The sequence below is a fragment of the Myiozetetes cayanensis genome, unplaced genomic scaffold, assembly GCF_022539395.1.
Source record: "Myiozetetes cayanensis isolate MyiCay16 unplaced genomic scaffold, myiCay2020 scf2-11, whole genome shotgun sequence".
NCBI lineage: Eukaryota > Metazoa > Chordata > Aves > Passeriformes > Tyrannidae > Myiozetetes > Myiozetetes cayanensis.
This window is the reverse complement of record NW_026087411.1, coordinates 112,197,135-112,211,261: the sequence shown is the minus strand read 5'-3', so window position 1 is coordinate 112,211,261 and position 14,127 is coordinate 112,197,135. Positions and strand designations below refer to the sequence as shown.

The following is a 14,127-nucleotide window of genomic DNA, read 5'->3' as shown; positions in this document are numbered from 1 at the left end:
AGCATCCCCGCGATTCGCTGCCCAGATCGATTATTTCCCGGCGGAAAAAGGCTGGATCCGGCCACGCACACGCAAAACAATCAAAGGGAATTGCTTTTGCATCTTTTTTCCTGGAAGTCGCAAAGCCAGGGCAGGTCCCTGAAGTTCACTCTGCTCCCCGTGTTGCTGCTCGGGTGAGTTTAATCAGTTTTAATTGGTTTTTGTTTGGTTGTTTTTTTGTTGTTGTTGTTTGGGGTTTTTTTGTTTTGGTTTGTTTTTTTTTAAGGAAAGCGCTGCTATCCTGTAGAAATTCAACGAATCTTCAGCAAATCGCTGCTTTGGGAGAGAAAATCGTCAGGGATTTTGCAAAGGAGGGAAAGATGCGTCTCCAAAACCCGGCACATCTGGATAGGCAGCTGCTTCGGAGAAGGGATATAAAAAGAGACACCGACATATATTTAATTCTCCTTTCTTTCCCTGCGTGCCGATTGCCCGATGTTCATATGTGTATTTCATGTATACAAATATTTTTATATATACTAATAACCTGTATTTATATATTTGGATATTATATATTAATTTTACATACGTTATATACATTTATATTCATTAATTTGTATATTTAAAGCATATTTATATATATTTAATAGTTTATATATATTATATATATAAAAATTATATCATAGCATGTTATAAATTATAAATTATTACATGTTTATATGTAAAACACACTCCTTTAAATTAAAATATACATTAAGTCCCATCTGTACTCAATTTTTTTATCGATATGTATATAATTACACACTAATATTTTTGTATTTACACATATTTATATTTTTATTAAATACTCATTAAATACTTAGTTTCCCCAGGGTGCTTAAAGTATAAATATCCACAGTGACACCAATGCTGACGTTTACTTGCTATGTATTTCTGCGTCTATAATTTTATTTCTATACATGTCCATAATTATTTTCATCCCGATATTTGCGTTTCAGCAGGAATTCTCTCCTGCCGCGTTTTTAGCCTCTGTCAATGCACACCCGTATCCCCCTTTTGGGGTTTGGGGGAGTCCTTGTGCCCCTTCTGGATTCTCCGGAGTAATAAGGAGACTGCGGGTGGCTCCCGGCAGAGGATGGGGGGATCCCACGTCCCCGGGGACCCATTCCCGACCCTGGAGCACTCCCCAAGTACTCCCTTCTCTTTCCATCCCTCTTCCATAAATCGTTTTCCCCACCCCCTCTTCCCTCCCCACCCCGTTTGACTCTTTCGTACCGAAATTTTAAATTCTAATTTAATTATTTTCTTTCCAAGCCCAAAAAAGGTGCTTCCAGCCTCCCGCCCTCCCCACGCGGGACGCCCAGATTTTTCCACGGGAAACCCCGGAGTGTAGGAAATATTTAGGGAATGAGGGTTATTCCCGGGGAACGGGGCAGTGGGAAACTGCCATCCCAGGAGTGAAAGGAGCCCCCGGGAGAAGGGGGACAGTGGAAAGGGGACTGAGCCCCCGCCGTGGGTTCTGTGCCCATGGGACCCCAAATTGCCCCATTCACCTTTCGAGCCCCTGCAGCACATGGGGGGGGCAAGAGATGGGTGCCCAGTTTGAGGAGGGCACCCCCAAACATGCTGCGATGACGGGCAGAGCAGCTGCCGCCTCCCCATTCCACGATTTGGGGCCAAGATTTGAGGCAGGAGCTTTGGAGAAATCCCCCCTGCGCGATGTCCCCCAAGGAAAGGGGTTGTCTCCAAAGGGATTGGGAAGCTGGGGTGGAGGGGAGGTGGTGTCCGTACCCCTCAGGAAACACCCCTGATTGTTTCAGGGGGCTGGGCACGGCTGTCTCTTGGGTTCACAGGGGATACGACGCTGCCCGGCTGGACTTTGCCTGCAGCGTGGGCCGCCCGTGGGGCCGGCCCGTGGCGCTACTTTGATTTTATTATTTTATTCCCTTTTTTTTTTTTTTTTTTTTTTTCTCCCCCTTCCTTCCCAGCAATGAAACCTGGCGCCCGGCTGATGGTGCAACAGATACCAACCACCCCCCTCACCCCCGCCTTTCCTCCCATCGCCGCCCATTTCCACGTGACGTGGGCAAACCAGTCAGAGAGTGGGACTGGGGAGCCTGGGCGTACTGGGGAGCCAAGGAGGGGGGAGACAGAGCCCCGCTGCCCCTAAGCCCCCCCAAGAAGCAGGAGCCAGGCATGTCTTAGCCCTGTGCCTTCCCCGCAGCGAGGGGGTGTCCTGCCCCGCGGCCTCGCCCCCCTCCACCCCCTTTTCCCCCCAGCACTGAAGGTGGGTAGCGCTTCCCTGTCCCCTCGCTCCTCTTCCTCGCTGTCACGCCGGGACCTCAGCGAGCCCCTTCCTACAGGCCTCCCCGAAAGCTTCCTCCTATTGTCTCCTCGGGCTTGAAAACGAACTCGATTTTGGTGGGTTTTTGGTTGATTTTTATTATTATTATTGTTACCATTCCTGTTTGTAAAGCAGGAGGGGAGCTCGCTCCTTTTTCCCGTCCTGTGGAGAGTCCTGTGGAAAAGCTCCGTTCTAGGCCGGGTTACACACCAACCACCCCCTGAGTTTCAGGGGGACACGGAACTCCCTTAAACCCCCTTCTTCCCGGCTCGCTTCCATCCTTACCCCTTCCCAACGCTGCCTCCGGCTTCTCTCCCTTTCCTCGGCCGCCTGCCCGTCTCCCGCTGTCCTCCCAGGGTATCAGCCCTTATCTCCCGGTTATCTCTTCTGCTGCTAAATTCGGCCCGGCCCAGGGGTTCAGCCGGGGGAATCTGTTAGTTAAACCTAAAGCAGTCCCAGGAGTTATTTCTCCGGCCATAATTTCCCCCCACCCTCAAACCAGGCCTTCTCCCGGTGTGAAACGATTTCCAGAGAATCCTAGAACTCCAGAATGGTTTGGGTTGGAAGGGACCTTAAAGATCGTCCACTTCCAACCCCCTACCATGGGCAGGGGCGCCTTCCACTAGACCAGGTGGCTCCAAACCCCATCCAACAGGATCCCTGCATGACCTCCAGAGAAAACAGCATCTCAAATTGTCTTACGCCCTTCCCAGACCCTCCTTGGGAGGGACGTTTCCCCCTGACTCCCTTCCATAAGTGTTTTCTGGGGTCTTGCCGTTGTGAGCTACCCATAAGGCCCCGATGACATCCCACAGCCCAAACCCACCTCAAATTCCCCCGGAGGAGCACAAATCAGAAACCAATTCAATATGAGACAAAGCAACCCTCACCCTCCCCATGTCCCACGGCTCCTGGAGGTACCTCCCCCTCCAGACCCACGGCATTCCTGGTCCCCAGTGGGTCACCTTCCTGTGCTCCCAGCTTCTCCCAGCTCCCCAAACTGAAAAAATGGGGGTGAGAGACAAAAAACACACGGAAGGGAGAGTTTTGAGGGTGCTGCTTGGGGTCTCCTCCCCACTTTGGGCAACACTGATGGGGTGCATCGGGTAATGCCCCCCTCTCCTTTAAGCCCCCCTCGTTCACGCATGGTCGGGCTTTGGGGGGTGCGCACACGCGTGGGGCAGGCACGGAGTGGGAGGGTCAAGCCGGCCTTCCTCCTCCTCCTCCTCCCCCTCCTTTTTCCCCCCTTTTTCCCTAATTTAACTCCCCCCCAGCCCTCCTCAGCCGCCTCCCGCCGCCCACATCAAACGCCGGCCCCGGGGGCCATTAACAACTTAAAGCACCGATCGTACCTGCGGGACAAAGGTTTTTGCTCCAGGCCACAGGAGAGAGCATCGCTGTCTCTCACCTTCCCGGTTGTGAACCCCCTCCTTTCACCTCCCCCCTCTTCTCTAACCTCCTTATCTCCCCGCCCCGGGGGGGTCCCGGCCCGGCCGCCGCCGCATCCCTCATCCCGGCAGCATCTTCCCCTGCTCCCCCGGGGGGTGTTGGACGGGGCGGGGGGGGAGGGAGGAGACTGACCGAGGGTTTTAAACAGCCCAGCCCCATGGTGGAGGGCGGCGGGGGCGGGAGGTGATGGATGGAGACCGGTGGGAGCAGCTAAATCCAGGCGGGAGCTAAATCTCCCCTCCGGAGGGACCTGGACTTCTTGCTTGGGGTCTGGAAGACTCGGCGGGGACCTGCTGAAGGTGGGGAAGGTGGGCGGTGGGGAAAGGGTGGTGGTGGAGGAAAATTGCATCGCTGGTGGTGTTTTGGTTTTGGCTGGAAGGCTGTGCCCACGCGAGACCGCTCCGGCCACTGCTCACCTCGGGGGAAAGTGGAGCCGGGGGTTTTCCGCCCGCTCCCTATCGCTCTGGATCGCGGCCGGGGACCCGGCTGGGGTTTGGGGAGGCCCGTCGCGACATGTACCAGAGTTTAGCCATGGCAGCGAACCCCGGCCCTCCGGCGTACGAGGGGGCAGGTGGCTTCATGCACAGCGCGGCCGCAGCGTCCCCCGTCTATGTGCCCACCACGAGGGTCACCTCCATGCTTCCCAGCCTGCCCTACCTCCAGAGCAGCGGCTCTTCCCAGCAAGGCAGCCCCGTCTCCAGCCACTCCATCTGGACTCAACCCGGAGCCGAAAGCGCCGCTTACAATCCTGGATCTTCTCACCCTCCCGTGTCACCTCGGTTCTCCTTCTCCACCAGCACCCCCATCCCTGCCACTTCTTCCCGGGAAGCGGCGGCGGCTTACAGCGGCTCCTTGAACCTTTCTGCTAACGGGAGGGAGCAGTACAGCAGGGGCTTCGGCAGCTCCTACTCCAGCCCCTACCCGGCCTATATGAGCCCCGAAATGGCCACGACCTGGACTTCCTCGCCCTTCGACAGCCCGATGCTGCACAACCTGCAGAGCCGAGGGACGCCCGCGGCCGCCCGGCACGCCAACATCGGTGAGCACAGCCGGGACTGGCACAGGGGAGGGAGGCTTTCAACCCGTCACACCCCCCCTAGATTTTGGTGCACGCACCCCTCCGTGTGTAGATTCAGGATGCGCGAAGGGCAGGAGGGAGAAATTCGGGGTATTCGAGATGTCGCTGTTGGAGCCGCCTCTCCGGCTTCAACTCCTCTGTGCTGTGGTTGCCCCCCTGCACACACATTTACTCTGAAAAAAACATTTCCAAATATCCTCAAAGAATAGAGCTGCCCCAAAAATTGATAAAGATGAAATAAAATTTAGGGTAGGCACGGGGCAGCAAGGAATGATGTGACGAGCTCTGGCGCCAAGGCCCTGCTGGCTCCACAAATAGCTCCGAGGAGATTTGGGGGCTGCGATGGGGATGGTCGTGGTCTCCAGGCAGCCCCTTCCTGAGCAGGACTTAGGTGTAAAACGGGAAAAATTTGTTTGGAAAATCCAGAAATCAAAGTTTGGTCTGAGAATCCCAGATCTTCCCTTTGGGCTATTTTACGTTCCGGCCTTTTTGAAATTATTTTTGGGGAGTTTGGTGAGGCTGGAGAAAGGGAGATTGAAAGGAAATTTAGAGCTGAGGTGGGAGAGACGATGGACAAGGAGAAAAAGAAATGCATCCACATTTATTATCCTGCTTTTTGGGGAACTCAGGCACATTGGAACAACACAGCCCTGTATTTCAGCGACTCTTTGGTCTAAAAATCTCAACCCTGATCTCTTGTGCTGTTCCCAGTATTGGAGCCTTTCATTTCATTATGCCTCTGGTTCCTACTACCAAAAATTGGTCCGAATGGCTTAAAATATTGCTTTTATTTTTTCCTAGGGTGGAAGGGGGATAAATGGACAGAGAAATGCGGGGCACAAATTCGCATTGAAGCTTCATAAAACCTTTTTTCCTTCCCGCTTTCTCTCAGTGAAGGTGTTTCTGTCAGCTTCGGCGTCGGGGTTAACAAAGAAAATGCCTCAAATTTGTCTGCAGATATTTTTTAAGATTGTGTTCTTAAGCCTGAATTTTGGAGGGTGACTTTTTCATCGTATCTAGCAGGATTTGCTTTATCTTTAGCATTATTTTAAGATGCTAAAAGATGGAAAGTTGGGCGTCGGTGAAGGCTTGGCCTTGCCAATGTCTTTTGCTTTTCTTTGGGTGCTAAAAAATTGGTTAAGATGGGGAACAGATTAAGGATAAAATTTTAGCCAGGCGGTAATGTTTTCGGGAAGCCATGAGAAAGTGATGGAAAGCAGAGGAAAAAAGCAGGATGAATTAAATAATCAAATATTAATTGAATACCAGTGAGGACATATGAATATTTGCATCTGACTGTGGTGCCATCTGTTCCTTGGAAAAAAAAAAATTCACTTTTTTTGCGGTGGTCTCAAAAGACTCTTAATAAAAAAATAAATTAAACCCGAAATAATGTTAATGAAGAATTGCATTTGAAAAATACCCGGCAGATTTTAAAGTTCCAGAGACTGACTGTGAGGTTTGGAACCCTGTGGTTTGCGTTGCAGGTCTTCATTTTGGTGGCAAAAAGTAGGCTTTTATCCGGGCTTTTAAATAGTACTGGGAAGAGGGGATGAGTTAAACCGGTCCAGAAAAGGGTTGTTAATGAAAGAGGAAGGAGAAGGGACTCCCCTCCATGGCCAGGTCCTGATTCGGGTGCGGGATTCACGGGATCGCCGCGGGCAGCGCGGCAGAATCCGCGGGATTCATTAGCACGGGTCCGATTACGCCTCTGCCTTGACGATGGAAAAGCCCTTGGATTTTAAATCAAAAGTGCTTGGGTTTTGATTTTAAAAAAATAATAAATAGATGCTTCCTGAAAGCTGGGAAGTTTCAAGTCCGGGATTAAGATGGATTTTTGGACGGCAGTTCCTCCGGGGAGCAGGACTTGCCGCTTTCCCTCTTCTCCCGGAGTCGGGACGCGATCGCTGCCGGGTCCCTCCTCGACGGCGGGGCGATGCTTTGCGCAGGCTGTGGGTATCGAGGGGGTTGTGTGAAGCGTGTAAAGGTTGGTTGGGGGTTCTGAGTTTGGAGAAGGGTTTTATTTTAATGATTTCAAGAGTAAAAAACCCTGAAGGCACTGAAAGATGTAGTGATGGGTGGGGGGGGGTGTGTGGAAACACCGTTGTGGATTGCACCCATCACAGACCCATTTTAACACCACATCCGAGCCTGGTTCAGCACCTGAGCAGTCCCCGCGTGTGGAATCGACTCCTTCTCTGCCTTTCCTTAGGACTAAAGATGTTTTTATTCTCTGCACAATGAGGAATCTCAAGGTGGAAATGGAATCTTTCTCTCAAGGCTCTGTTAGATCAAGCAGTATTTGCAGTGTTCTCGTTTTCTTTTCCCATAGAACCACCACTTCTGGATAGTGCTAAATGCAGGGCACCCCTGGGGCCACTGAAATTTTAATTATTATCATTTTTAAACAATAATAAAGATCAAGTCTAGGCAGGTACAGCCGAATATGCAGACACAGATTCACAGTCTATGCAATTGGGCATGACATTTTTTCCCTGTTATATATGCTCCTGTAACACTAAAGAAACACGCAGGAGAAAGAAGTTTAGTGAAAATGTATTCGGAGAAATTAACACTAAAAGAAATACAAATTTATTTTTTTTCCCCTAAAAAAAAAGGAATTTTGGCTTGGTTTAAAATGTGTCACAGAGCTCTGGGAAGGTTGGGTGGGTAAACTACAAGGGCCCACTTGAAAAACTTCCCCTGGTGTGAGTTCAAAATGCCAAATTTGGACTTTTCAGCGTAAGTTTGGTGACTGATTTCATTACCCTGCAAAGCAGGATCAGACCATGCGGTCGAGGCAGTGAACTTGCTCCAGGCATTGCCTGGGATGGAGTTACAGTGAATTCCCGACTTAATGAGGCATGAAAAGGACTCGCTGCAAAGTCCCATTTCAAAAGACTTCCTTGCCAGTACCAAAAACCTCTCGAAATCTCTCCCAAAATTAGCCTGGGTGGGCAGTTTGCCTCTTCCCCTTTCTCCAGGCAGAGGGAAGCAGGGATGGAGGGCGGCACGGGAGTCTGAGCGCATCCAGCCCACAGTGATTTGCTGCCTCCTGGATGTTTCCAGGCTGGGAATAGAGGGTCAGATTCCAGTTTGCCATCCCCACTCCCTTTAATTTTGCCTTGCAGCGGAGATTTTAATTTTGCTGTGGGCTCAGGAGGTTGGGAATAAATCGGGGCGGGAGGCTGTGGGCATTCCTGGTGGGTGCTTTTAGTTTTGTGGGGGTTTTGGCTAAGTCGAAGTCAGGGCTCCTCAAACAGGCACCGCTGGAGCACAGTAACAGCATCTGGGAAGATCAAAGCCCGGAGCAGACGCTGGGCTGGAAAATGCTGGTGGTGGGGGAGATATTGGGCAACAGATCTTAAGCTTTGCCATAGGGATGCTAAGAGATTTGTCCCGTCGCATCCCGGAGCCGGCATTCCCAGTGATTCACCGGCATTTGTTACAACCCTCAGCCCTACGAGCAGCCCCTGACCTTCCCCGCGCACCGAAGGACACCGTGGTTTGTCCCTGTGGGGTGGCAGGCGATGAGGGGGCCCAGAACCTCTCCCGTCCCTGCTCCCAGAGGGATGGGACCGTAGGATGGAAGGATGGAGCTTTCGGATGGAGGGTTGAGACCGTGTGGTGGTGGGATGGGACTGTAGGATGGAAGGACGGGGCCACAGGACGGAGAGATGGGGCTGGAGGATGGCGGGAATGGCTGGAGGATGGCGGGATGGGGCTGTGGGACAGCGGGATGGGACCGTAGGACGTGTCTGCATTTCACCCGGGATCCTACATCCCCTGTTTCGCAATCGGTTGCATTTCTCACCTCGGGGGAGGTTTGCCCAGGGCTTTGTTCCCCTCTGCGGGTTTCAAGCCACCTCCTGCTCTCCCGCCTAATTTAATTGTCACTCGTCAGTCTGGGATTTGGGATGAAACACACAGAATTAGGGTTTCTAATCTTTGAGCAAGACCAAGTTTAAACAGGCAAATGCTTATTCCCCCCTCCCGCACCCCCCCAAATCCCCAAACAGTAGATTTTAAATTGCAAATAAAGCAGCAATAATAATAAAAATATTACCATCATGGGCACTCTGTCATCCTTATTAATAACTCAATTCCTTAATTAAAAATTGCCCTTTATTCCCATACACAAGTGCATTATATGTTGCACAGAACATATGGTGTAGTATGGAATATATTATAAATGGTCATGAATTTTTGTAGAGTAATAAAACTTAAGGCAGTGGATAGTGGTGCTTAATCTAAGCCTTTATTAAGCCAGGATTAATTATTTTTCTCCTCCACATACTCCCTCATATGCATTTCTTTATCCCTGCAACAAGAACGGCAATATTTTTTCTCAAGGGACAACCTGTATTTTGCTCTCTCCATATTTTTCTGCCACCAATTTTGGAGGAAAGAGGCAAAATCCTTGGAAACAGATGAGTATTTATCAGGCAGTGTTTCCCAAAGGAAACCAACCCAATCCTGATGCCTCTATGTTCTTTTCATGATGGGAAAATCTTGGCTTTGAGGCAGAGAGGAGCTTCCCGAAACCGGTTATCCCAAATGCAGAGGGGTACTTTGAATGTGCAAATGCTCTCACTCTGAAAATTTAAGTGTAAATTAGAAAAAAAAAAAAAAAAAAGAAAACCACCACCAACAAAGCACCAAACAGCAAATAAAATCCCAAACTGGGTGAAAAAGTGGCAGCACAGTGAGTTTTTGTGCCTGAAGGTCAGGAGCCTGTTGCTGCCGGGGGAGGATATGTGGAGGGGCTGCTAAAACAATGTGGGAAAGAGCAATTTGAAGGAAAATCTTATTTAAAAAAATTGATAGTGTTGTCCCAAAACCCACAGAGACCTTGTTTCTCATCGGCACAGGGCTCTGCATTGAAAATTTTGCTCCTTGAGCCCTGCAGAGCGCTGCGAGCACAGGAAAAAAAGAGATGGAGAAATGGGATATTTGGGGATCTCACCTTGGTGATGTTCCTGGGGGTACACAGGGCAGAGGAAGGTGGGGGATCCAACTCAGTGTCTTGGGTCCTTCCAGGCTATTGCAACCTAATTATAACAAGACTTAGTGAAGCTTCTGCTTCGCATTTGGGGCTCATCGTTGCCTGTGAAACCAGGTGGAAACCTACCTGGAGAGCTCAGTCCATGGGCTTAAAGCAGCCAGTTTCGCTCACGCTGGGAGGGAAGAGGCAGAAATGCAGATTTTTTGCTGGGACAACCGTGCTGGCCCCACATTCCAGGCATGTACGATCCCCGAATAAGGTGATTACACTTCCAAAACCTCTTGGTTGTAACAGCGAGGTGGGGTTGTCACAGGCACAACTTGACTTGGAGGGAGGAATGTGTGTGATTATGCCTGTAGAACTGCAAAAAAAAAAAAAAAAAAGGGAGATTGGAATATTTGGAAATGCCAAACATTCACCCTGTCGATGGGTCTGAATTTGCGGTGCCGTCTGGCAGGAAGGCGTAAATAAGCCTTTGGCAGGCGAGTGTGAAATGCTGCTTAAATAACCAGGGAAATAGGTGAGAATATGCTCTTACCTCTCAAATTTACCCTAATTATAGAAGAAAATTTCATTGTAAGGTTGGATTGAGGTTTTCTTTAATCTAGGGGGTAAGAAAAAAGAGGTGGGTCCCCTTTGTGGGACAAAACCCTTTGCAGCGTGTGTATGCTAACGTCCAGCCTTACGAAACATTAAAACCTCTCTGGCCTTTCCAAGTCTTCCCCACACCACTGGTCACGGTGACCCAAGCTGTAAATACATCTGTAATGACAAATTAAACCCAATTATCTGCCATGCCTGAGCAGTGAGGTCTTTCTGCACACGGGTGCGTGACAGCGCTTAAGAATAATTCCATCACCGTTGGCTGTGCCACGAGTGGTATTAAATTAAAGGGTCTTCTGAAAAGCCCTGAGTTCCTGCCATGCTGAGGGATGCCGTGCTCCTGCTCCAAAAATGTTGGATTTTTTCCCTCACACTTTTCCAGGAGTTCCTTGCTGCAGGGTATGTTGAGCTTGCAGCGTTCCCCGCACTGTTGCGCCCTTTCAAACACTCGGGGCACTCGGTGGTGATTTCTTTTTCAATATGATAAGTCTGAGCTGGATTTTCTCATCCCCCAAAAAAAGCACAGACTGGGTTTGCTTTCAAAGAAGAGCTGGGCAGAGATTTTCCAAGTTGGATGCAGATCTCACCCCGCCATCAGTGCTGAAATGTTTCAGCTTTCGGGTTTTGGCAAGGGCTGGGTTTTAAAGCCAAGTTTGGGGCAGTGTCAACGGGAAGCAAAGATATTATTTTCCTTTCCAAGAAATGTCCAGTGATTAATTTTTTTTCCTCAATTATTTACTGGCACAGAGGTTTTTTTTTTTTCCTTAATTATGTGGATACCTAAATGTAGGATGAACCCTTTGCCTGGGGGAAACAAAGTAGAGTCATTCCCACGTCTTTTTGCTGTTTTCTCTGTCTTTCTAAGGCCAAACCTGGGCTGTTTCGCTCAGGTTGCAGGACCAGCCCTCTCCCAAAAACCAGATTCTGTATGGACACAAAACCTTCAACTTCAAAAATACCCACACTGATGCTTAGAGGTGAAACCATCCCTGTTTTAAAGCACAGGGAGGTTCACCGGGAGCTGGTGTAGGATCAGGCCCATGGAAGAAGATTCCACAGGGAAGAAATGCAGCCCACTGCAAAGTACATGGGAATTTACACGTTTGGAAGGTGAAGGAAGGTGAAGGCCCAAAATCCAGTGGGAGGTTTTTTTCTTCTGAAGAGTGGCCACTTGATTTACATTTTGCAGCACAAAGGGATTTGTGATTTTTTTTTTTTAATTATTTTTAGAGACCTGTAAAGCTGGTGAGCTTCTTATCAGAGCCAGCTGGGCTTGGACCTCTCACACCAGCCTTGGGAGAGACTCGGAAATTAATTTTGTTTGGGAAAGAGGAAAACAAAAAATCAGGGAAAGTCAAGGAAAAATAAGTTTTCACCAGAGGTGGCGTGAGGGCAGCTGAATGAGGGACACAGCCGGGCCGATCTCCCATCTCCACCAGGGACTGGTACTGGACGCTTCTGAATTCGGGATCACTGCCTGGAAATGTTTCCTCCTAATCCCTGGGAATTAAGTTGGTGTCTGCTGGGGGAGCATTTCAGGAGAGGTCCCGTGGTGGGGGACCTGCCCTTGCTCTTCCTCCCAGAGCTCAGCCCTTTTCCGCTGGTCGGTGCTTCCAGCAACAGCGGGGTGGAATTACAGGGTGCTGGGATAGGGCTGGGAGTCTGTTGCCTCCAGGCTCTTCTAAAAGGTTAAAACTCAAGGTTGGGGGCAGAGATGGAGTAAAGGGGGAGAAGGATACCAGGCCAGTCCATCAGAGCAGGATTTTGCCAATTCTTCCTGGTTTTTCCCCCCTGCTTGCACAGAGCTCTCAAATATTTAAGCAAATTCCAGGTTATCCTCTGACCTCGAGGGCCAGGGGTTCGTGTCTTCTCCTTTGGCTCTGCAAACACCTCCAGACAGTTCAGGAGGCATCCCCCTCTTGCTGGATTGTCAGCTGCCTGTGCTTTGGAGCACCTCAGTTTTCCTTCAAGTTCCAGGTTCCAGACCCCTGTTATCATATGTCAGGCTCTGCTTTTGCAGAAAGGGAAGGAGCAACTTATCTGAACAAAGGAGAGGTTGGAAAACTCTGATTCCTTCATGCTGAAATTCTATAAGAGGCAAAAAAAAAAATAGCCTAATATTTATTAGTTCAATTCCTGTGAGTTTCCAAGACAGGTTCTTGGGTCTGCAAGTCAGGGAGCCACCATTATTCAGTATTCAGGGAGCCACCATTATTCAATACTCAGGGAGCCACCATTATTCAATACTCAGGTAGCCACCATTATTCAATATTCAGGGAGCCAACATTATTCAATATTCAGGACTTGCAGTGCTGGAGCTGTAAAAAAATCAGTGAGGCTGTGAGCCCCAGACATCAGGACTCCTCTGAATGACGTTTGGCCCCAGATGTCTGAGATTATTTCAGGAAGGGAGTGCTGGCCCCAGGGGCTGGCTGCTCTGGGGACTGGCTGCTGGGAAGTTGGGACATGCCTTGGTGGCGTGGAGCATGAGAGGGGAAGCTGGTTTGTGGGGATGTCTCACCCTCATGCTCCCCTGGGCTGTGAGGATGCTCTGGATCCCAGGCATGACTGAGGTTTTTATGCAGGGGTTTCCCATGCTCAGTCCTTCACTACTTCAACATGACAAATCAGTGGTACTGTATCCTGGCCCTCTGGATGTGAAGATCTGTCCTGGAGGGTCTTTCCACTTTCCAAAACAAGTAGGACCACAAGCAGGAGGATGAAATCCCCCTCGTAACCCCTCCCCTTTGCCTCCAGCCAGGGAAGGGTCTCACTGCATCAGAGTGAACTGCCTGCCCCACTGCCTGCCCTCCCCATCCACTTCTATTCCTAAACCCACATCCCAGTCAGACTCTGCCACCTCCCTCCACACGAGATCAATAACAACGGGTGAGCAGGTTAATTATAATCACAGAATAAACGCCGCAGTCTCAAAGTTCACTCAACTCCAGCAGCGTTTCGAAAACGAGCGGACGACGCCAAGAAACTTTCATTGATTCCTCCGGGGCAGGTGTGGGAGTTTGAACCTGTCCCCAGGCTGATCTTGATTTGAGACCTGCTCAATTTTCCTCCTTATCTCGACTTTCACCTATCTTATAATGCCTGTTATTTTAGATAAAAAGTCCAATCAATTGAGTTAGAAAAACTGCAAGTTATATGTTGCCCTGATAAGTTCGGTACCTGCCGTTTTATTGGCCTGGGCTGTGAACTGACCTCTGTAGATGCTTTATCATCCCATCCTCCCACCCTGTTCAGGGGCTGAGTTGACTTAACATCCAGAATAACTAATAAAAGAGGAAAAGAGAAGGGTCAGAGGTTAGACAAACTCACTGTCCCCTCTAATGGGATGAGCTGTAGTAAACACCTTTTTTGTTTGTCCCTGGCCGGCGTCCCGCAGGGAAGCCAAAATCTGGCCTGGCTTATGGCGTAGCTCCTCTGAGTGGGATTTATCAGTGTAACACCTACAGATTGGAGGCAGAGCCAGTGAGTAAATTAGTGGAATTAGAAGAAAACCGGGACAGGGGTTTGGATGTGTCAATGTTGGTCAGTGCCATTGTGCTCAGTCAGTGGAGCCAGCCCAACGTATTTCATATTTTCCTACACATGGTATATACATGTTTTATATTTATAAAGTGGGTGATTCTAATACATCATATATGTTTTACATAC

The 14,127-nt window shown here is 49.6% G+C and overlaps 1 protein-coding gene and 1 long non-coding RNA gene across 3 annotated transcripts in view; one reads left to right on the top strand and one right to left on the bottom strand.

Moving 5' to 3' along the window:
- Positions 1–259: 259 nt before the first annotated feature.
- LOC126639708 (uncharacterized) lies at positions 260–3,739 on the bottom strand. The gene is made up of 3 exons (XR_007628871.1): positions 3,676–3,739; positions 2,609–2,767; positions 260–395 (listed from the first exon to the last, which is right to left on the bottom strand). It is a non-coding gene; the product is annotated as an uncharacterized LOC126639708 (long non-coding RNA).
- A 370-nt stretch (positions 3,740–4,109) lies between these two features.
- Positions 4,110–14,127, top strand: part of GATA4 (GATA binding protein 4) — a 30,607-nt gene continuing 20,589 nt past the window's right edge. For both annotated transcript variants that reach the window (XM_050314791.1, XM_050314790.1), the window contains exon 1: positions 4,110–4,811. In XM_050314791.1, coding sequence (XP_050170748.1) covers positions 4,286–4,811 — 526 coding nt within the window. In that variant the 5' untranslated portion in view covers positions 4,110–4,285. The remainder of the gene's footprint in view (positions 4,812–14,127) is intronic.